Here is a 25,044-nt window from a genome sequence, read left to right as displayed (position 1 = left end):
TTTAGCAACAAAAATAATAAAAAGGAAATATGAATAAAAGAAATATAAATAAAAATAATAAAACCCATGTATTTGCCATTTATTAGATGACAGTCATTGTGAAAAATCATTTTTAAAAATTCCATTTTTGATTAAAATTACCCAGGAATCCCATGAAGTAAATATCATTTACCTCTATCTTATAAATGAAGTAATTAAATGTAGAAGGAGGTATTTGTATATATATATGGACTTGCACAGGCACTCTCTGTGCAAGTCCATATCACTGTGGAGCGAGGATTTGGGGCTGAAGTAAAACTCAGGCTCCTCCAATTCTAAAGTCTCAGCTCAATGTCCTGTGGTTCCTCTGCCTTTAGCCCTATTTCTGCAAAGAGCTCTTTCTTATCAGACACCTTTCTAGATATGGATGCATATTCCACAGCTAAAATAAACAGGCTACTAATTCAGAAAGTCTTCTTGAAATATGTTCCTTTCAAAAATATTTTTGCTGGATGGAGCACCTGGGTGGCTCAGTCGGTTGAGCGTCCCACTTCGGCTCAGGTCGTGATCCCACAGTCCGTGGCTTTGGGCCCCACATCAGGCTCACTGCTGTCAGTGTAAAATCACAGAGCTCATTTCAGATCCTCTGTTCCCCTCTCTTTCTGCCCCTCCCCCACTCATGCACGCTCTCTCTTGCTCTCTCTCTCTCAAAAATAACCATTAAAAAAATACATATCTATCTTTGATGGATAAGTGAATAAATTAACATGTCTTATTTTAACATGAATAGTTTTCTTTTATCAGCCCATACTGTGAATTGAAAAGATGCAGGGGAAGAGAGGCCCAAATAGACTCCTTTATTGAAATTATCAGGTTGTCTTGAGCCATTAGAAGCCATTGAAAATTCTTTTTTTTTTTTTTAAATAAGTGGTATTATGTAGTTAAATAATAGGCCTCAGTTTCAGATATATATGCATTTGAATACAATCACTGCAATACATAGGCAGCAGGATACTGGACTTTTCTGGTCTTTAGGATATTCACCTGTAAAATGGGATGAATCTCCCTATCTCAAAAGCTCTGTGAAGTCTAAATAATTAATATGTGTTAAAATCCCTAGTGATGTTTTCAATACACTTTAGGTTTTTCTGTCAATTTGCCTGATAATTTGAGAAACACATAACTGATCTATTTCAAATTAAGAAAACACTTCTAATTCTCATAGTGTGCTACTGAATAATTTATGAAAATAAAGTAGATGTTGACTGGAGACAGTATCATATGTAGCACTGTCCTTTAACAGACATATTTGTTCATACAGGCTTTAGTTTGCCTGCCTTAAATACATATTTTTTTTTAAAACCCTCCAAATATAAGAAATCTTCCTTGACAACAATTCTTTTGCCTAGAATTACCATAATTTCTCAAGTATAGGGGCCTATTATGGCCTATTTACCTCAATTAATATCACCATCACAAAGATCAAATTCCGGAAACTCGGGCATATGGGTATCTTCCTGGACTCAGAAGTGTTATATGCCCAGCTCAGAACATGAACTTCCTCATATCCTAAACACCCGGAGCTCCATCCACAATATGACTCTTCTGGCTGTAATCAGGGCTGATTGCCCAGTGATGGACACTGGCTCAAGCCTACCCAATTCTCTGCCTGTTCATTATTTTCTGAGATTTTTCTCACTCAAGATTTTTAAACTAAACAACATGGTTTCTAACCAATGGGTAGCTGCTATGGGAACTGAAAGACTGCAGTGTAGATTTGGTGGCCATGTTGGATCCTGAGGTAGATCAATAAAGGACAGACAGCAATGGGTAGAGAGAAGTAGAGGTTTACAAAAAAGCCAAGAGGAGATGATCTATGCAGCTCCAGTAAGAGAAAAAAGTAGATCTCTTTACTTGATTGCTTTCTGGTTCCCATTAAGCCCAACTTTATGTCTTGCCTTTGAGCTCTGTGAGACTTCTCTACTTGTAAAACTTTTACAAGTCGCCATTTTTATTGAGTTCAATCAAACTTAAATCTCAACCTGACGGTTCATACCTTAGAGAGGGGAGGCAGTTTCACCAAAGTAAGGCAAGATAGAAAATGAAGGAAATTGAGAGTGGTTGTCCAATCTTCAACACCAGGGGTGGGAAGCAGTCCAATATACTTGTCCACAGCAAACTCCAGAGCACTCCAGGCCATTAGAGGATGCAGTGTCAACGATGCTGTCCATTGTTGTCAACACCAAGAAAGAGTTATTTGAGGAGGTCCGTGGGAGGCAAATTGAAAACTAGGGGGAAAAACTAAAGTAATCAAACTAAAGATTACTAAAGTAATCTTGCAGCCCATTTTCAGGATTAAGGGGCCATGTTTTATGAAAATTGAAAGGTATTTAGGAAAAGGCTTTATGTTTCTTTTTAAAAAAATTTTTTTGTAATGTTTTAGTTTTGAGAGAGAGAGAGACAGAATGAGAGCAGGGGAGGGCAGAGAGAGAGGAAGATAGAATCCGAATCAGACTCCAGGCTCCTAACTGTTAGCACAGATCCCGATGTGAGGCTCAAACCCACAAACTGAGATCATGACCTGGGCCCAAGTTAGACGCTTAACCAACTGAGCCACCTAGGTGCCCCATGTTTCTTATTCAGTATTAAATATTAGTGATTTCAGCACAACTCTATTTTGTTACTGTTTACAAATACACCATTTCATCCACCTCATCAGATGAGAAATAGTGTTGAGGTTTTACGCAATGCTACGACTGTCAGGCTTTTCTTTTTCTAAAAACAATAACTGACTGGATGTTTTCTGTATCATTTGCAAGCAGTGACAGAGAAAATACCAGCTACAGGGCTTCAAAACCTATTATATAATAACTAATTAATATATTCCACCTAGATAATCTACTAAGTTTTATATTCTTTTTTTAAATATACAATCTCATAACTGCCATTATTTACTTCTTATCTACAATTTGTAATATTGTAGATACAATACAGTGTTTCTTTTTTTAACTTTTCTGTATTTATTGTTTTTTCCCTAGTTAGCATGTTTATTATTTTGGCCACTTGATCTCATTTTAGAAAGAACTGGCATACATATCCTAAGGAATGAATTATTAAGTGGCACAAAGGAAAGCAAAATATTACATTAGTTTAACTAACATAAATATACCTGGTTTAAACTCTAGAACATAAATTCTTTAAAAACAATTACATAGTTAAAATGATATTTGTAGAATATATACAATATATATATGTTCCATTATAAGCTCCAAATATTTCCAAAAAGTTCTTCCCTGAAATTTAAAATTTTATTATGTATGTTGCAATTTGGATAAGTTTTATAATTTTTGAATATGAAAAATAAGATGCATTTATAATTCTATCAAAAAGATCATGACACTTTAATCTTTTAGAATAAAGGGCTGGTAAACATATTTTAAAATTTAGATAGAGAAGTTCGTATTTTAAATAGAGGGCCAAAGAAAGTATAAGAATATTAGACAACTCGGGGCACCTGGGTGGCTCAGTCATTTAAGCCTCTGACCTCAGCTCAGGTCATGATCTCATGGTTCGTGGGTTCGAGCACTGCATAGGGCTCTGTGCTGACAATTCAGAGCGTGGAGACTGCTTTGGATTCTGTGTCTCCCTCTTTCTTACCCCTCCCCCCATGTGCTCTCTCTCTCTCTCTCAGAAATAAATAAGTGTAAACCAAAAAAAAAGAATATTGGACAAGTCAAACATTTCATTTAAACGTTAACATGAATAAGCACAAAACAGCCAAACATATTAAATAAGGTCTACAGTCTTAGTTCTTTTTGGAGAATGATTACAAAGGGAACATTGAAAGGTACATATTTTTAAAGTACTTTTACCTTAATTGTCTAGCACTCATTATCTTCAAAGTATTATGCAAATAGATTTTTAATAAAACATTTTAAAGTTAATGAATGTGAAAATATCAACAGAAAGTAAGGAAAAATTAAATCTTTTCTATACATTTATCAAATTACTTGCTTTTCTAAACTTACATTATATTTCTAAAACATTACTTTCATTTGCATGAGTCATTAGCTTTCATAAGAAGTGCTCTTATATAAAATCTGTAAACCGTACCATTTCTTCATTATTAGCATGTAGAGGCCCATTAAATCTATTATAAATGAATAGTCTACTGATTAATATTGTAATTGTAGCATGAGGTTCTTAGTGTGGATCTAGAAAATATTTATGAAAGATTGAAAGGTGTTGGTTTAGACATTTCAGAATAGATCCTTGGGTGATTTTAACTTTTAACCTTAAAAAGCATAAGTTGAAATTTAATTAAATAAGGCTATTGATAAGGTTACTATACTGTTACAGAGCAAAGGTGACAAGAGACAAGTATTAAAATTATATCTATTTTTATTACACCTATTTTTGTAGGAATTTCAATTCCAATTAATAAATTTTGAAAAGTATTTTTATCTAGAGTGTGTTTTTCTTTCTAGTACTTATATGTTTTTTTAATGTTTATTTTTGAGAAAGAGAGAGAGAGACAGCATGGGTGCGGGAGGAGCAGAGAGAAAAGGAGACACAGACTCGGAAGCAGGCTCTAGGCTCTGAGATGTCAGCACAGAGCCTGATGCACGGGATCTACCTCACGGACTTTGAGATCATGACCTGAAGTGAAGTCAGATCCTTAACCAGCTGAGCCACCGAGGCGCCCTTCTTGTACTTATATTTTCATAAGGGTGTAAAAATATAAGTACACATTAATTGTCAGAAGCTTAATTTTGTATTTCTCTATCTGTATTTTATATTTTCTTCAATACTTCTTTAAAATTACCTTTAAGCAAATATGAAATAAATTAAAATCTTTAATTCTGACATTGGATACTATTACTTAAAAGATTCTTCTCAACATTAGCATAATTTTATTCTAATAATGTTTTACTTAATCTTATAATTAAAGATGGCTTAGGAGTGCTTAAGTATTTCCACTTAAAAGAATAAAATGAGTTTTCTATACTTGTATGATTTAAAATAGATATGCTCAAAGTAAAATAAAAGTATTTTTTGAAAAAGATAGTTGGAGGTCAAATCCAAGATAGGAGAGGAAAAATTTATAACTGTAGATAATCTATAATTATTTTTATCTCTGAGACAAATGTTTCAACATATATATATGTATGTGGATTGGGGGAAAGATGGCAGAGAAGTAAGGAGCTCCGTACTTGCAATATGTATATATGTATGTACATGTTTCAATATGTATATATGTATATATATATACCTTGTGTGTTGACATTACCTACTTCCCAACAAGTTTTTTTAATGCTTTTATTTATTTCTGAGAGAGAGAGAGACAATGTGAGCAGGGGAGGGTCAGAGAGAGAGGGAGATACAGAATCCGAAACAGGCTCCAGGCCCTGAGCTGGCTGTCAGCACAGAGCCCGACATGGGGCTCGAACCCACGAACTGTGAGATCATGACCTGAGCCGAGGTTGGATGCTCAACCGACTGAGCCACCCAGGCGCCGCACCACTTACCCAACAATTAATGACATTAAATTTTGCTTTCATTACAGATTCACTTCTCTTTTGATATTTATAGAAAGATTTGATTTTGTGATAGTTTCTCTCTTGCTTCTATGCCCATATAGATTATGGTGCCAAAAGAATGGAAAAATGAAACAAACATCTTCATGCCCTTTTTACATCTAAACACAATGACCAAGTAAATCTTCTAAAACCAGAATTTCATTATTTCTTCCACTTTGTCCAGAAATGGTACAGGTCAGAGAAGCAGGAAGACTGGAGGGGAAAAACAGGCAAAACTAAATATGGTGTTTTTATCACAGAAGAATGATAGCTTCATCTCTGGAATATGGTCCAAAGCCATAGATGCAGGGTATGTTTTTTGTTAGCTCACTGCTGTCTCCTTGGTACTACTGTCAGTTACTTCTAAGGCTAGGACTACATTTTCTAGAATCCCCATCTCTGTGTGGTTCTGGATTATGGTTTGCCAATGAGAAAAGCTTTCCAGATAGATAGAAGATGGAAGTGGGCAGTCATTATTTTTTTTTTCAGTGGCATCTGCATCTAGATATTTGGATAGATAAAAGATTCACAGTGGCTTCCCAGCAAATTTTCTACAATGACCGCTTGAGACAGTCAGTGGAGTTTTTGAAGATTCTCAAGCATTGCAGCAGCTCCAAGAAAGCTGAAAAAACATCTGCTTGGTGCTTTAGGCTAACATCTTCAAGATCAGCCTCTCTGACCTTCAGCGGTTTCTTTCCTGACCTCTACCTCCCCCTCTCCCCTTTCTCACCCCCAACCATTCCAACAATCCTAAGAGTTTCTAAATCTGCTTTAAATACTTTATATCTGGATATCACATGGCTTCTGTTATGCTGACTGATCCCTGATGATAAAGACACCAACCATCACTGTAAGAATTGGGAGATATTCAGTTTATTAGACAATGTGAATGTCTTGAATATCAGATGCATCATCTCAATATGCAAATATCAAATCACATTGCAAAGTCAATTCAAATTACCTGGATTTCTTCTTTGCTTGTCTCTAACAATGACAGACAAGACCATTCTATATTTGATTAGTTTCTTCAGTCTTCAAAATAATTTTTAAAATGATGTTCAAATAAACTTCAAGTAGTTATCTTCAGCTTTTTCCAAATAAAAATTCCATTCTTAAGACAGGCTTATGATTCATATACTTGAAATTAATGGCGTTTTGTCTGTAGTAAGAAGTGGGAAATCAAGTTTTAATGAATATAAGAAAACCACTTAACCCTTCTTCATTGTCTGCTACCTCTTCCTCTCCTCCGAAGCCTTTGTTTCTACATTTGCTACTAGAGACTAAATACAGCTTTCACAAAACTGAGGTCTAATCCAGACCTTATATATTTATTTACTTTAATTTTTTAAATGTTTATTTTTGAGAGAGAGAAAGAACTTGAACAGGGGAGGGGCAGAGAGGGAGACACAGAATCCGAAGCAGGCTCCAGGCTCTGAGCTGTCAGCACAGAGCCTGACACAGGGCTCAAACCCACAAACTGTGAGATCATGACCTGAGCTGAAGTCAGACCCTTAACCAACTGAGCCACCCAGGCACCCCCAGATCATATTTAAGAATCAAAATTGTTGTGACTAAATGGAGCTTGGATAATATATGACTCCACTTTGAGTAAGAATTACATTCAAGAAAAACTTGTGCTCAATAAAACCGAGTACATTTTTCCCTGATACCCTTCAAGAAAAGACTGTTTTCAATGTGTTGCAACATTTTTCTCCAGTCTCTTTCCTCATCCTTTTCCTTCTACATGGCTCTCTATTCCTCTATTCAATGTAATAACCAGTAACAAACTTACATAGTGTTTTCTACATACCAGCACATATGATAACATATTTAGTCCTTTAACAACCCTATGATTAGGTGTTATTAGCCCCATACTACAGATGAAGAAGCTGAGACAGAGGGGTTCAATACCTTGCTGAAGGTTACAGAGTGAACAAGTGGCAGGGTCAATGCTAAATGTAATTGGCAGCTGGGCAGCAAGTTCTGAGACCTTTCAATGCCTTTTTCCTTCCACCTAGCCCTCTTTAGCACCTCTTTTGTCCATTTCTCCTTTCTCTGCATCCTTTGTTTCTGGCTACTAATTCTCTCTTGTTCCTGTTGTTGTTCTCTGTTGTTGCATTGAAATTTTAGCAACTCCACCATTTCTTCCATTTCTTTTTCCCCCTCACTACCTCAGGATGCTTAAAGAGGGGCCAGGAAGATAGGCTGGAAGGGAGGTGGGAGGAGCCAGGGATGGTTCTGTGAATGCTCAACAGGTATTAAGTGGTAGTTTTCTTTTCTTGCTAAAAAGAAATTTGTTTTTTTCCCCTATGTTTCGGAGCCAAAGAAATATAAAAAACAAATGAAAGCAATGACACCAATGAGCAACAGAATAAAGCTCAAGTGAGAATTAAAGTCAAGAATTTGGAAGCATAGGTTATAGTAAAGCAGGAAATGTGGTCCCTGAACTAGTCTCTTTTGTTTTCCTGTGCCTTCCCCATGACCCTCTGTTCTTTCTTTCCTTGATATGGCTCCAGATGCGGTCTGAGGATGCGGTGGGGATGAAGATGACCTGAGAAAGGATTCAGGAAGGAAAGAAATAGATAAGAATAGATTACAGAGAAATCACTTAATCTACTATGTCAAAGTGGAGCTTAAGGCTTTTGAGCTCATGGGGCTTTCTGTGCCATAAAAATTTCAAATAATTCCAAATAATACGTGTGTAAAAGCTGCCTTTGAACCAGGGAATTCACATTTTTATTATTTTTATTGTTCTCAAAACAGCTGATCAAATAGGTACTCAGTAGCTTTTGTTTTCTGGCTTTCAAACCACAGTACTGTTATGAACTTGTTTTTGGTTTTGTTTGTATTTTCGAAACGGAAGCCGTCTCCATCGAGGATAAACACCACGAGTGCTAGGAGAAACACATGTGCACATCCAATTTGCTTCTTTTTTTTAAAAATATTTTTATTTATTTCTAGGAGAGAGAGAGAGACACAGCGTGAGCAGGGGAGGGTCAGAGAGAGAGGGAGTCACAGACCGAAACAGGCTCCAGGCTCTGAGCTGGCAGTCAGCACAGAGCCCGACGCGGGGCTCGAACCCACGAACCGCGAGATCATGACCTAAGCGAAAGTCGGACGCTTCACCGACTAAGCCACCCAGGCGCCCCACATCCAATTTGCTTCTAAGACAGACTGACCCAGTATCACATTTCAGAAAGAAAGTTCCTATCGTTTTTCAAATTACAGTACTATAGTATACTTTGATTGATATTCACAACCCTCCGGCTTTCTGAAATGCTAAATAGCATATAATTGCTTTTAAAATTAAAACTAATACAGATTAGGGACACCTGTGTGGCTCAGTCGGTGAAGCATCTGGCTCTGGATTTCAGCTTAGGTCATGATCCACGGTTCCTGAGATAGAGCCCAGGGTTGGTCTCTGTGCTGACAGTGCAGAGCCTGCTTAGGATTCTCTCTCCACCCCCTCTCCCCGGCCTCTGCCTCTTTTTTTTCTCAAAATAAATAAATAAACATTAAAAAAAACCCTAATACAGATTAAGTTTAAAAAATTTTTGAGAGCTCTGCTGCATTTGTGTGTGTGTGTGTGAGAGAGAGAGAGAGAGAGACAGAGAGACAGAGAGAGAGAGAGAGAGATTAGCACCCCCCTTGTACATGTAGGAATTAGGAGCGAAAAAATTCCTCAGCTCTTGATATTTAGAAATTCAAGATTGGAGACAAAATAAAACACAGTTTAATCCTATTAGCATGGATTTGATAATAGAAGCTTTTAAAATAGATGTTTATACAGCACTGGCCTTCTAAGTAAGTCTGGGGCTATTTCAGGAACTCTAAGAAAGCGTCTGTTTTTCCTCTGCTTTCTTGATTTCTTAAATAAAAATAAATCNTTTTTTTTTTTATTGCTTTCCCTGAAATGGATTTTAATAGGGAGCAAATAAAGATAAAAAGCTTTTTTTTCCATCTGGGAAAAGAGTGAAGATAGATAAGGCTTTTGTGGCACTCCTCAAATCAGTGGAGTGGATTTAAAAGTGCTGGATTTAAAACAATTGGGGGAATGGTGAGGGCAACCTTTTTATCTAGTATTTGACCAAACTATAGTCAAATATTTGTGCTATCTTAAGTCCATTTTGGGGAATATTTATTCTCTTTCAGCTCCAGTGCCATGAAATGGAATAGTATTACACTTGAAAGTCCTATCTATACAGTGAAATTCTTTAATTGCACATCAGAATCTTGATTAGTAAGATAACTACAGTGATGCATTTGATACTATTTTTAGTTTCAGAGTCAAATAGTAAATCTATGCATGTCTTTTATTTGGAAATCAATGAAAATTAAACAATAACAGATAGATGTCAATTGCTAGGCAAAATATTTGAGTAGAGAGCTGGTGTCAATATCTAATATTTATTTTCTGTTTAAAATTTAAAATACCTGTACTTTCTTTTCACATTTGAGTCCAGAATATCCATTGCGACAAGAACACACATTAGGAAATACACATCTGCCTCCATAAAGACACTTTTGTTTGCAAATTGCTGGAATATAAAAAATTTACAATGACCATTTTTTGACACAAATACTTGTGACATACTCTCTTCTGGTGGTCTGAAGCCATTTGGCAATAAAAATGATCATAAGATTTTATGAATGACCAGTTGCACTCCCATTCTTGTGCAGCCAAAACACACAGACACACACACTCACACACAGGTAAAAACAAAACACTCAAAGCTCAACATGACAGTTTCACAATTCTATAAAGATATTATAAAGCAAACAAAATTTTCATTGGCTATCTTTTAAATAGTGGTTATATGTTTTTGTTTTCTTTAGAGAGGAGATTCAAATCAGTAATATAAGATAGCATTCATAATTTGCTTTTTAATAACTTAGCAAAGATTTAAAAGACACAATGCAGTACTGGCCAGTGCATGGAAAACTGACAATTTAATATGCTATCATTGGAAGTTTAATGTGAAACAACTTTATTAGAAACTTCCTAAAGATTTTTACACTAGCAATTTCTTCCTCAAAATATCTCCACAAGAAATTTAAAAATACCTATATGTATCTCAATATACTTCAATATCAGTCTAGTTATCTATCATCTACCTAATCTATCCACCTATATTATCATCTACCTACCTACCCACTTACAGAAAGAAAATGCTTATTATAATAATAACTTGTAAATGATTACAATATTCAACATTAGGGAAAAAGTCAAGTGAACTTTGGATATATATATAGTGATATGTATTATACATACAGTGATATGTATTATATACATATATACTATTTCATTTAAAATTATGTTTTGAGGGACATGGAAAATGCTTTTAAGTCATAGTAAGTGAAAATAAGTATAATATAATGTTACATACAATACAGTTATTTTTCATGGGAGAGGTATTTGCTTCCATAGTTCATACTGAAAGCTTACAAAATTTAAGGATAATATTCTCTTTGGTATAAGTGCAGCAGTAAAAAATTAGTTTTTTATCCATGCTGCCATGTATGGTTGGGAAGTTGTACAATGCACAAAGCCCCCAGAGCTGAGGCAGCACTTTTCACATCACAGACATCGTAGATTTGCATATTTGTCACAATAGCTTTCCAGCAGACGACAATAAGACATCTTGGTCAGATAACATCAATATTGAGAGTTTCTGGAAATTGGAAATAAAACATTTTGAGGAGGGGACTTTGAAAAATTCACACAGAAGTGCTGCAAGGTGCAAAAATAGAATGCACACCTTCAGGTCGTACTCAGAGTACCTCAATCCACACTTACTGGGGCACGTTTCCACATTAACAAGCTTTTAATATCTCCTCATTCTCTCTCATGGTCCACAAAGACCTCTCTCCAGAATAAGCAGCCCAGACTCAGGATGATGGCCCTTTTTTTTTTTTTTTAGCATTTTATCACATATAACTTCCAATGAGAAATAGTGATTTTTGAGCAGATATTTCTTAAGTACTAGAAGTGAATTCCTTGATAATACTTTCCTAAGATGAAAAATGTATAAATTATAATAGCACTTGCTAATAAAATATGGTCTAAGAGTCCTGAGAATTATATGCAGAATCTATGATATATTGAAACAAGTGTGGTTCATAAGACATCAAAAAGTAGGACCAGTATTTTTAGTAAAAATATATGGTCATTTTTGCAACTGTATAATTTCATTTTATGACACATTTGGATCACCAGTTTTGAAATTATATAATTTATGATCATTTTAAAATATTTGGGGGAGAGGAGATTTCCAGTTTTCCCCATTAAGCTATTAATATTAATTTGTTAATAGTTTAACATTATTTCAAGTTTTCAGAAATTTCAAAATTAGATAATTGATTTTCCTCAATACCTTGAAGATCCATGTATGTAAAATCTATAACTAAGAAAAGAGACATATACTAAAATACTAAAATCATAATAGGATTACTTTTGGTTGATAGAATCTGGGACAATTAAGTTTTTGAAACTTTTTTATATTTTCTATGATTTTCTCGATATGTATTTTTCTCACAATATGAAAAAATATTTAAAGTATATATCAAAAACCTTCTTCAGAACATCTGAGAGAACTTCAAAGACAGCCCACAGACCATAATTTGGAGTTACCTATATCAAACAAAATATTAATATATTTTACCATATTTTCTTTTAAATGGGTATAACAACGAATAAGTTTTCCTTTTATTTCCAAAACCAGTTTTTAAATGTATAAGCATTCTGGGATTTGTTTTTTTCTATGATTTCTCCTCACAGTATACTTTGTTTAATAACTGTAACAGATTCGGGTTTAGAACATATAGTAAGAAACAAATTGTGTAGGCTTACGTATTTGGCAGTGAATTCCTTCCCATATGGTAGGACAGTGGCATATACTGGGAGCCATACATTCACCACCATTTTTACATTTCTGTAAACAGATAGCTGCAAACAGAAATATAAACAATTTAAAAATTTAATGTGCTACTGAGTGTTATGTGGAAACTAATTTGACAATAAACTATTTGTAAAAAAAAATAAAAAAATAAAAAAAAATTTAATGTGCTAGTCAAGTACTCACATAAATCACAATAAGTTTCACTAAAGAAAAAGAGACAATTAAAAGTTAATGATTTAAAGGAGATTTCCCTTAACATTGTATCAAGAACATTTTCCAATGTCACTGCTGATTCTTGACATAGGTGACATTAATGGCTGTGTAATGTTCCACTGATCAAATGCATCATAATTTAACTTCCCCTCAATTTGTTGGACATTTGTGTTACTTCTTGTTTTTCACTGTGACCAATACACTATAATAGCTGCTAATTTTAAAAAGTAATTTATAAAAAAGGGAAAATATGAAACATTTGAATGAGGAGAGCTGCTATCAACTCAAAATATAGCCAGACTTGAAAGCAATGGCACTCACCTTGGAAGGTTCTGAACTGGTTGGTCTGAGACATGGTCAAGAAATCAGTAATTTTTTTAAATGATTTATTTTTATTTTTGAGAGAGTCAGTGTCAGTGGGAGAGGGGTAGGAGGGGTGAGGACAGAAGATCCGAAGCAGGCTCCACGCTGGCAGCAGTAAGCCAATGCAGGGCTAGAACTCACAAACCGTGTGATCATGACCTGAGTCACAAACCGTGTGATCATGACCTGAGCCAAAGTTGGACCCTCAACCCAGCCACCCCGGTGCCCTTGAATCAGTAATTTTTTATACCTTTCTCTGGACCCTAGAGAAGGAGACAGGACTTAAAGACCTGTCATTTATCCTGGCAATCATAGTGGACAGACTGTAAAATACAGCATATCCTCTTTCTGTGCTAACCTGAAAGAATGAATTCAGAGCACTTGGGATTTTACTCTAGTTCACAAAAAAATCCCCTAGAGTAGGAACAAAGAATCAAAACTCAAAACAAAACAAACAAACAAAAGAAAATGCCCTGTGTAGTAAATTCTGCTTGACGTTCTCAAGTGGCTTTAGCATTTAAGAGTTTTCTTTTAGGGGCGACTGGGTGGCTCAGATGGTTAAGTGTCTGACTTTGGTTCAGGTTATAATCTCACGGGTTTGTGAGATTGGGCCCCACGTCAGGCTCTGTACTGACAGCTCAGAGCCTGGAGCCTGCTTCGGATTCTGTGTCTCCCTCTCTCTCTTCTTTACTCCTGCTCATACCCTCTCTCTCCTTAATGTTCAAAGCCAATAAACATTTAAAATAGTTGTTTCAAAAGGAGTATTCCTCTTACGTGTGTTGCACTGTTTCCCGCTCCAACCGGAAGGACAAGAGCAAATGTTTGGTCCGACACATTTTCCTCCATTCATGCACATGGGATCACAGATACCTTAGAGTAAAAGAATGAAATATCAGCCTTCAAATATCAGTAGGTTTAGCTATTTAATGTGTTTGCTTTACTTGTAGTTAAAAAACACATTTAATGGGATCTTACTTTTTTGGCATCTCCTACCAGTGTATCCTTCACGACAGGCACATACATTATTTCTCATGCAGCGGCCACCATTCTTACAAGGAGGGTGACAGATAGCTAAAAGAACACATGGCAGCAATCTGTGAATGTTACACATTCAATTATTATATATTACATATTACATCATGTGGTTGTTATCTATGGGGCTATAAGGCAGAGAAAGGTGCTATAAAAATAAAAAAAGATCACAACTGCAAGACCTTAAGACTATCCTTTCTAAATCATAAAATCCAATGCTTATAACTTTAAGCAGTTACTGGATTAGCACAATTTGAAATGTATTGATGAAGTGTTCATAACAAATGGCATCTTTGGTATTGTAGTGCTTAAATTATGAAGCTTATCTTATAATTCACTTTTCTTAGACGTAAAGAGTAAAATGATCTGGCAGAACCAAGAAAATAAGTCACAACTGAGCTCAAAATAAGAAATGTACCTATTCCTGTGGAAACCATAAAAATCCCAACAATATGTCTCATGATTTTTGGAAAATAATTTTTAGTTGACTTTTGAATACCTACTGAGGTCCTCAAGGCAGAGCTTAGTATGTGACTTATCCCTATAAAAGCTTAGTGAACAGTTCTTTTAACAATAAATCCTGGCTTTGTTAGGAATATTTACTGGATAACCTTGACTACACTGTACTAGTAACTTCTATGTACATATTCCACTCCACAGAATTCAGAATTTTTTATTTATCATCTTTTATGAGAATATTTATATAGCTTCATGTTTCTTCTAGATATGACAATTAAATGCCTTTATTTAAAAAAAATAATAGATAGGCAAACCTGCCTGGAAATTTAAAAATTCATTTTTTTTCTCTAAATGATAATTAAATGGATTTTAGTTTATATTTTAAAAACAAATGTCAAATTAACTTATTTTGGTAACAAGGCTATTTAGACTAACTCCCAGTTTTGAATTAGATCCATCTTTAATAACTACTTTCTTTATTTCCAAACAGTTGAACAAAAAAAAATCTAATTTCAAACAGATTCCAAACTGAAAATAATATAGTACTTTATGTATAAAAACAAAATAACTGAATGATTTTAGCAAATGGATAATTTCTACTCTTTTAGACTGAGACTTTTCTGATTAATGCTTCAGTCTACTTTCTCTGGTGTTTATTTGGTACTTTTTATAAAAAGTACATTTTCTACTTCCTAACCTTAATACAACTTACAATCATTTATATTATTAGAAAAAAAAAGTTTTCTCTCTATTGTAAAAACACTGTAGGAAATGCCTATGGTTACAAATTAAAACTAAAACAAAAATAAAAGACCAATTTATTATGCATAACCTTGCTATAATCAATACTCATCCACACCACAAAACTTGAGTGAAGAGATAAATACTACATTTATACAACAAAACATATATAAATAAAGTAAAATAAAGAGATGCCATAAAACAGGTTTGATCTTGTCCACTTCTAAGCCCATTTTATGAAAAGGATGTTTAGGAGAAAATCAACCTACATATATACCTATATATTCTCTAAGCCTCACACAGACTCCAAAGTGAGCTACGTAATCCAGCCTCACCTACCATATGGAATGGACTCATGACATTCAAAGATTTGAAGTAAATAAAATGTATTTAAACATCTCTCCAGCAACACATTATAGCCACTTATGAATGGAGTAGTTTAACTCTTTCATCATGTCTCTAGTCCAATTTTTATCTTTCTCATTTGAAATCCTACAGAACACACAATATATATTCTATATTTTATGCATTTTCTGCCTATTTTTATTTAGTGACTTTGAATGTGTGTACCATTTTCCCTTTCCACAATTTGGGCTCACATAGGCTCACGAGAGGATCACATCTTAATCATATCACATTTGCTATTCCTGTACTTCGGTGATGGTTCCTTTTCCATCTCAACTGCAGCCTAAGAATCCTAGCTAACCTCCACATAAATAAAAGAAATGAAGTCACCTCAAAGTATAACATGCTCAAAAAAGAATAGATTTTAGGTTTTAAATTAGGACAGGCTCTGACATGTTTTACTAAAAATCTACTCTGCATTTTGCATAAGTTCAAATATATGAAGATGTAGAAAATAGATTTTAAATTTCATTTATTGACATTAATTCATGCCTATACTGTCAGCTTCAGGACATGCTCATTATTCTGAAAAAATCTATATCAGGAAAAGTGTTGAAATAGCAGGCCACACAGGGGGAAAATGATGCGTCTGTATGTCCTGATATCACCTTGTCCAGTTCTGTGCATAGTTGCTTTTCACAAATGTTTAATAAAACTAATGTTGAAAGATCCTGAGGTAATAGTGGGCATTTGATTGACCATAAATCAAACAGTTTTTGCTGTAAGTGCAGAAAAAATGATACCATTGCATGCAACAGATTCCTAGAGAACTTTGCTTATTTGGTTCACACCTTGATCCTAAAAAACTGCATGGACAAGTGACAAAATTGGGAGCTTAATGTATAGTGAATAAATATAAATATTTTATATAATAACTCATACATTTCCAGGATCTAGTCATTAAACAGCCACAATTGTACCATAACAAGAAATAGAGAAAAAAACTTTTGAGACTTGTCTTTCATTTACTCAGAGTTCTGTTTATGCCCCTCTCTCGGTATTCATAAAGAAAGAATAATTACCATTCTGACACTGTGCACCAAAGAATCCATTTGGACAGAAGCAAGTGTTTGGCTTATCACAGGAACCACCATTGAGGCAAACAGGGTCACACAAAGCTAATGAACAGCAGGGGGAAGAGAGACCATAAAAGTTTTATTATTTAAAATCTAAAAGCTGAACTGAAGTACAAAATGGTGCCTAATGAAATATTTTATTTTTACTGCAAGGAAAAGCCATAACCTATAATTAATTTGACTTTGCCAAACATAAGAAGAATGAAATAACTGGATAATAGCTTTAAAAATCTATTCATTATGTCTACAAACAAAATCTGTTCATTAAGTCTACAAACAATACCAAGCTAAGAATATGGAAGTTATGATTAGAATCAGAATGTCCTCTGCAAGCTGAAAACAATGATGGTAAATTAGAAGACATTTCAGCAGCACTAACTGGACAGTCTGTAACCTGCTCAATACATGTGGCCACATGTGTACCTCTTTAGGTCTCCATCTCAATTCATTTTCTTATTGCTTTTTTAATGTTTTACTTATTTCTGAGAGAGAGAGAGAGAGAGAGAGAGAGGGAGAGACAGCGTGAGCAGGGATGGTCAGAGAGAGAGGGAGATACAGAATCTGAAACAGGCTCCAGGCTCTGAGCTAGCTGGCAGCACAGAGCCCGACACGGGGCTCGAACCCACGAACCGTGAGATCATGATCTGAGCCGAAGTTAGACACTTAACTGACTGAGCCACCAAGGCACCCCTCTCCATCTCAATTCAAATAGGAACACTGTGCTCAAGTCCTAGGACACTCAAAAGCATTCTCTGTTTTGACTTCTTTGCCTTTGTTCCTCTTTGAGAGGCACCCCTAATTCCATTTTCCAACCCAGACTCTACCCATTCTCCAAAGTCTACCTCAACACTATTTTCTTCCAAACTGCACTCGCCAGAATGAATTTCTGTCTTCTCTGCTTTCAAGGAACTGTGCAGTAATTACATTGCTTATTATAATCCAACTTGTACCATACTCATTTTAAATAGTTGTATCCTGTGTCTTCTTCACTAATGACATGCTTCTTGAAGTCAAGGAAAAAAATCAAAATGATCTTTGTTTCTCCTTGTATCATGCTTCCCACATAGTTGGCAAGCTATAAACATTAAGTGAAATTTACTTTGAGAAAAGTCATTAGATCACAAGTTAGATTACACACAGATAACTGCAAATATTAGTGGCAAAAAAGTAAGCCTAATACTGTTATAAAGAAATGGAATAGCATGATGGTGTCGCTTAACTCAGTTGCCTGAATGTTTTATGAAAGAGAATGTCTGTGCTGTGATTAAAAAAGAAAACTTGAGAGACTGAGAAGATGTAACAATGATTTGTTTCTCTGCACCATAAGGCAAATGGATGATGAGAATATAGAGAAAGAAGAAAAAGAAGAAGAAGAAGTAGTAGTAGTAGTAGTAGTAGTAGTAGTAGTTGGGCTGAATAACACTAAAGCTGAAATATACTCTATAGTCTAATACAGGAAGAAAACAAATAAAAATAAAAGATATTTTTATTAAAACTTCTACTAATCTTGTCAGATTAGTTTAATGCTTTTGGGTGCTGGGTTAGGACACTGGTGCATTTAACTTTTTTTTTTTTTAACTGACTTATTCATTGAAAAAATTTCTGATTTTACCTGTATCACAAGTAGGTCCAGACCAGCCAGGCTTGCACTGGCAAATATCTGGTGTAAGACATTCACCTCCATTTTCACAGTGCCTGTTACAAATCACTAAAGTCATAGAATAAAAATAAAAGCAAGTTAAATTAGGCTTGGAATTGGCCACGTTATTGGGTATTATCTAGGCAGCTCATAACTGCCAATCATATCCTCTAATGAGTAAATTCAGAGTGAAAAATAAAAATAACCTATATTTTGGCTCTAAATGGTCTCCAATTCTCATATTGTTATTTTTTGGTAACAGATTTAGGGAAAGAAGAAAATCATTGATCTGAATGGTAAACAAGAGTTGGCTATTTAAGAAAATTATTAGGTACTAATTAATGAAAATAATTTTAGATATAAATTAAACAAGATAAACTTATATGCAAATCAACAAACCGGAATTCTTATTATCTCAAAGAAACAGTCATGAATCGGGTCAAGAAGAGAATTGTTTCCAAGAACAAACTTTTTTTAAAAAATATTTATTTGTTTTTGAGAGCGAGAGAGAGTGGTTTGTGGCTCAAACCCACAGACCGTGAGATCATGACCTGAGCCAAAGTTGGTTGGTTAACCGACTGAGCCACCTAGGCGCCCCAAGAACAAACTTCTTTATCTTAGTACTGGTACCCAGTGTTCCCAGTGTTACACAGAATGATAACCATCATAATAATTCAGGAATGTATGTTTGGGTTTTTTAAAATATTTATTTATTTTTGAGAGAGAGCAAATGTGAGTGGTAGAGGAGCACAGAGAGAGAGGGAGGCACAGAATCTAAAGCAGGCTCCAGGGTCTGAGCTGTCTGCACAGAGCCCAACACATGGCTCAAGCTCATGAACTGCAAGATGGTGACTTGAGCCGCAGTCGGACACTTAACCGACTGAGCCACCCAAGCGCCCCAGGAATGTATATTTTTTTAGTGTTTGGGTTTATCTTAGCATTAAAGCCATCAACTGTTAAAAGGAGCAGTTTCATCACATTAGGCTGCAAAGGAGTTTTGCTTACTTGTTTCACACCTCGGTCCCACAAAACCATAAGGACAAGTGCAGAGATTTCCAGCCAAGCAGGTGCCACCATGTCGACAAGGAGGACTACAATGTTCTGCAGACACAAATTATACTAGTAAGTCAGCTCTTAATGAAGAAAATGTTTCTTTATATGTATGAATCATGGCCACAATAAACTCTCTTGTAAAAGTAATTTATAATAAACGAGTTTGCTTTTACTTTGAAATTTAGTTCTGTGGGATTGACTATACAAGTTCATACTCTCAAAACACCAACAAATCATCAGCAGATTTTGGTTTATAACTGGTAGTTAGCTGACTGGAAATATACCATCTTAGGTTTCTTCTGCAAAATGAGGCTTGGACTTACACTTTTCTGCCCTAAACATAGAATACTTCTATATTTCCATGATTATTTTCCCAGGCTATTGATATTGAGTGTTTCTGTTATTCACTTCGGATTTACTTTAACTTGTTAATTTGTACCTTGCCTTGGCATGAAAGTATTTAGTGTGGCTCTTAGTTTATTAATAATTATTTGTGCCATCTGTCAAAGTATATTCTTCAAAATATTATATTCAAAATAGTAAATGTGTTTAAAATATTATCCATTTAAAAAATTTCATCCACTCCTCTCTTAAGATTTCAACCAAAATAATAAAATTATGTACCTACAGACATGTTTTTAAAAATCACTTTTTAGGATTCCTTGTACTACCTCATATCTTCTAATTATTTGGTATTTAACATTTTCTTGGAGCCATGTTTGACAAGTCATTCAATAATCAGGTGTCCTTGGCTTGAATATGGTACCTTAAAACTAAATCTCCAAGATATTTCTGGAGACAATTTTACCAAGGAGAGATCAGCCATTACTCTCTGGATGTCTAATTTTTGAAACTGAAGTTTTTAAAATCTTCAAATAAATTATTTTTAGAAAACATTAAAAAGCTTAGACATCCTCCCTGACATTAATAAATATGTATCAGTAAAGATACAGTAAAACTGAATTATCTTTTAAGAAAGGCTTTAAAGAAAACAGTTTTTATCTTGGCTCTATTATTCGATTTTTACTTTGAATCATCACCTTCATCACAGGTTGCTCCACCATGCCCTGGGGGACATTCACAAACATTAGGCTTAATACATTTTCCATGGTTTTTGCAATCAGGATGACATAGAGCTGTGTAAGATAAAGGTCACGTTTTAGAAATATCAATTATCAATTAAATTCATTATGCAACCTAATGAGTTCTATACCTACCAGTTTGGCAGTTAGAGCCAGTGTAACCAGGTTTACATTTGCATACGTTTGGGGCAACACACTCCCTGCTTTTCCCACATGGATGTCTACAAATGGCTGCAAAAATCAAGGAAAAAAGGCTGAGCTGTTGATACAATACAAACATGGTGCCCAAAGACTTACTTATAAGAAAAGTAAAAATCTCTGAAATTTGAAAATTTTGATGCTGCTTATTAAAGCAGTATCTACTGCATTTATCCATAAAATTATTTTCCCCTTTATATTTGTTTTACTAGTAGAATGACTAAAGAACATGATTAATACGGTCAGAAAGACATATCTATCATATGCGGTAATTCCTTCCTTAACAAAGCCAGATGTTGAAGATGGCTGCTAACCAGAGATGGGATTACAGTCTTTTCACAGAGCTCAGTAAAATTCCAGATACTAATCAGGTAATTGCTGGTAAATGGCAAGAATAATCAAAATTTCAAAGACCACATTGTAAGTTTACAGGTTTGTATTCCTTAAGCTTCTTTAAGTCCCTGATATAGTCTATTAGGCATTTAATGTTTTTCTGAGCTGACCAAAATATATGTGGTTGTTTGTTTGTTAATATGGAGTTTTATGTTATCAACATGTAAGCACTGAAAGTTATTATTATCACTATTCCTAGAAACAAACAAACAATGTACCTCTCGGTAATACCGAGAACAAAGGAGTATCCCAACAACTCTATTGCTTAAGTTGGTCTCAAACAAATCAAAACACAAGCAACACAAAACAGTAATAAAAAAATAACAACACAAAAGAACTTCTACAGTGTGAAAGCCAAAAATTTGACTTGCATCTAGAAAAACAATACTGATAATTATGAAAAAAAGTAAACACTCCTTTCAAAATTAAAGTAATGCTCAACTTGTTTTTACCTCAAGAGCTGGAAGAATGAACTGAAGAGAAACCTAGTTCATATAAATAAGCAAATATGCCAGAATTAGTAATTTAAAGCGCTTAATGCTCACTGTGAGATGAAAAGAACCCAGACGACAATGTTATTCATACCCTTATTTTATCTCTTTAGTTGCTTAATGCTAGGAAAGTCAGTTAGCACTCTAAGGCTCTGCGTTCTCATCTGGATGATGGGAAAAATAAGAATACATGGAGTCTTTATGGATTATATGACATAATTGATACAGAATGTTTCTATAGACCTTGGAACCCAGTAGATACTCAAAAACATTTATATTATCTAGTTTATACTACTATATGATAGAAACATTATTTCTAAAAATAATGCAGGAATACCCATGCTAATTTTTTTTTGAAATGTGAAGAGGATATACACAAATAATAAATACACACACACATACTTACAAATTGGTGAAATAAATGGAGTAAATATAAATTAATAAAGAAGCATCTCTTCTTAATTACTTAAATGTGAACTAATTAGTTTTCTTTTTATCTTCTGAAGAATTTTCATACTACCTCTGCAATTGATACCATCTCCGTAATATCCAAAGGGGCATCGTCCACATCGGAAGTGACCATCTGTGGTTGGCACACAGGAAACACCAAGAAAACAAGGCGATTCAGCACAAGTTGGTATTTTGGTCCATTCAGGCTTTTCCGGCAAAACAGTAATGGCTCTAGAAACTGATGATGCAAGCCCATCCTTAAATTGCGTGGAATCCCAGGCAGACCTGTTGATTTGAGAACTGTGCCTTCCTGCCTTTGTTTGGATGGTACTTTGTGTAACATTCTTTGCTTCACCATGGGAACTGTTTGGGTTAACGCTTAAAGAACTAGGGTTGTTCACAGAAACTCCCAATTCCTCCATACTGAGATTGGTACTGATAGTATGATCCACTTGTTCAAAACCTGATATCTGATGGGAAATAACTTTCTTTGAATTATTCATTTGAGCAGTAACTGATTTTAATGAGAAATGTGAGATGTCACTGATTGTATCCAAGAACTTTTTGACAGTAGTAGGACCATGGGTAAAGTTTGCTCCAATCAGTGAATGATCTGTTGATTGAAATTTTATATCTAACAACCAAAAGAGAAAAAGAAAGGTGAGTCGGTCGCATGTATTAATGTTCTGCTCTTCCCACAGTATTTAACATTAAGTAAGTCATTCCTTCATATAATATCTCTAACATGTTCACCATTGTACTAGGAGCAATGTGGTAACAAGAAGTCATCATACAGTTCCTGGCTTCAAGGGATTTGTAATCTATTTGGATACACAAGGGACTCAGAATGTTAAACATTATAGAAGTTAAAGAACAATAACTAATAATTTTATTTAAAAGTTAGAAATAGCCAATAAACATCATTGACCGCTTCACCGACTGAGGCTCAAAGCAAAGGAAAGCATAATGTTGTCAATAATACAGACATGTGAACAACTCATAATGATAATCTGAAGAAAATTTTTATTATATTTTACTTAATTTTATTTATTTTAGTAGGCTTTCTGCCCCGCATGGAGCCTAACACTGGGCTTTAACTCACAACCCTGAGATCAAGATCTGAGCTGAGATTAAGAGTTAGATGCTTAACTGATTGAGCCACCCAGCATCCCCAGATAATTTTAACTTATACAAACATATTATGTACAATTTTAAACTAAGAAATCTGAAATCTTGATGAAATATACAAATTATTTGCAAAATATAAATGATTAAATTGGCTGAAGAAAAGACAGAGGAGTTGATAAAATAATTACCATAAAAGAACAAAAATAATCCAAAGTCACCCCCAAATATGATGCCAGGACAGATGATCTAATGGAAAAAAATTACCAAATAATCAAGGAAAGACTATTATAAAACTCTTGCAATGCACAGAAAGAGATGAAAAATTTTGTAAACATATTATCAAGTGACATAAATCCTAGAGTCACTATTATTTATGAAAATACACAAGAATTTAAATGAAATACTAGCAAATCAAATGCAGCCATGTAGTTACAGATTACTACATCAGGATGAATATAGACTTGTATCTCTACTAATTAAATTATATTACATATGTAATATGTAGTTACATTACTACATTATGTAATCACATTATGTAGTTTTATTACATAATTACATAATACAGAATGCAATGTAAAATAATCCAAAGTCACCCCCAAATATGATGCCAGGACAGATGATCTAATGGAAAAAAATTACCAAATAATCAATTTGACACAATTTTCTGTTGAAAACATTCTGAAAAAGTTAGCCTAATGAAACATTAACAGAAATTATAGCAAGTAATAAATGGTGCTGAAAAACTGATAAAATTTAAAAACTACTTCTAATTTAAACCTAAAGAGAATTCTGAGAAAGCAACAAATAAAAGGAAAATTCCTTAAATGCATGAAGGATTTCTAGCAGAAATCTACCCTGGTATTATACTTCATGTTGAAACATGAAAAGAATCTCCATTTACACCATCAAGAGATAATTCCCTGTCTAAACACTTTTTATTGGAGGCCCCAGCCATTACATTGAGGACCTAAATTTGAGAACTGGGACTCTATAATCAGACCGATCAGGTTCAAATCTCTCTTCTTTATTTTAAAAAAATTTTTTTTAATGTTTTATTTATTTCTAAGAGAGAGAGAGACAGCATGAGCAGGGGAGGGTCACAGAGAGAGGGGACACAGAATCTGAAACAGGCTCCAAGCTCTGAGCTGGCTGTCAGCACAGAGCCTGAAGCCGGGCTCAAACCGATGAACCTTGAGATCATGGCCTGAGCCGAAGTCGGACGCTTAACCGACTGAGCCACCCAGGCACCCCAAATCTCTCTTCTTTAACAGCAACTATCAATCTGAACAGATAACCCATTTATGGCTTTGTACAGATGAATAACTTCTGTAAAATGGAAATAATATCAGTTACTATCTTTAACTATTGAAAGCACTGAATGAAATAATATATAAACAATATTTGTCTACAGCTGGAATATCATAAATACAGACTAAATCATAATTACTATGATATACAGAAAGTAAGAGAGACAAATTCACTATAGGCAAGAGGTATTGTCTATTTATAAAACCAAAAAAGAGAATAACTATAAAAATATTGTAAATAAGAGTGTTTAGTAAGGCAATTGGATGCATAAATTAAAATCAAGATAGCTTTCCTATGTTGTAGTAATTGACAATAATATTTTGCAAAATAAATAAATGCAATGATATCTTGCAAGATGAATAGCTAATATTACATAATGCAAAGGCATAAAAAGAAAGCTTATGTAAAATCTATAAGGCCTTTATAAAGACAATCAGAATATGAACAGAATAAAACAAGACTTATAATGACAGCAGTATGGAAAAGGAAAGGCCTTATGAAATAATGAGCTTCTCATTATTTTCAGAGTTTGAGCAGATGTTGAATGAGCAAGGAG

At 34.5% G+C, this 25,044-nt stretch overlaps 1 protein-coding gene across 1 annotated transcript in view; it reads right to left on the bottom strand.

Moving 5' to 3' along the window:
* Positions 1–6,507: 6,507 nt before the first annotated feature.
* Positions 6,508–25,044, bottom strand: part of VWDE (von Willebrand factor D and EGF domains) — a 73,094-nt gene continuing 54,557 nt past the window's right edge. Inside the window, 11 exon segments of the mRNA XM_077757626.1 lie at positions 6,508–6,717; positions 9,993–10,096; positions 12,409–12,504; positions 13,808–13,903; positions 14,009–14,104; positions 16,693–16,788; positions 18,359–18,454; positions 19,391–19,486; positions 20,479–20,574; positions 20,656–20,751; positions 22,123–22,686. Of these exon segments, the coding sequence (XP_077613752.1) occupies positions 6,703–6,717; positions 9,993–10,096; positions 12,409–12,504; positions 13,808–13,903; positions 14,009–14,104; positions 16,693–16,788; positions 18,359–18,454; positions 19,391–19,486; positions 20,479–20,574; positions 20,656–20,751; positions 22,123–22,686 (1,451 nt within the window). The 3' untranslated portion in view covers positions 6,508–6,702.

The sequence above is a fragment of the Crocuta crocuta genome, unplaced genomic scaffold (genome assembly GCF_008692635.1).
Source record: "Crocuta crocuta isolate KB4526 unplaced genomic scaffold, BGI_CrCroc_1.0 scaffold62, whole genome shotgun sequence".
Taxonomy (NCBI): domain Eukaryota; kingdom Metazoa; phylum Chordata; class Mammalia; order Carnivora; family Hyaenidae; genus Crocuta; species Crocuta crocuta.
Note: the sequence above shows the minus strand (reverse complement) of the source record. Positions and strands in the feature narration are given on the sequence as shown.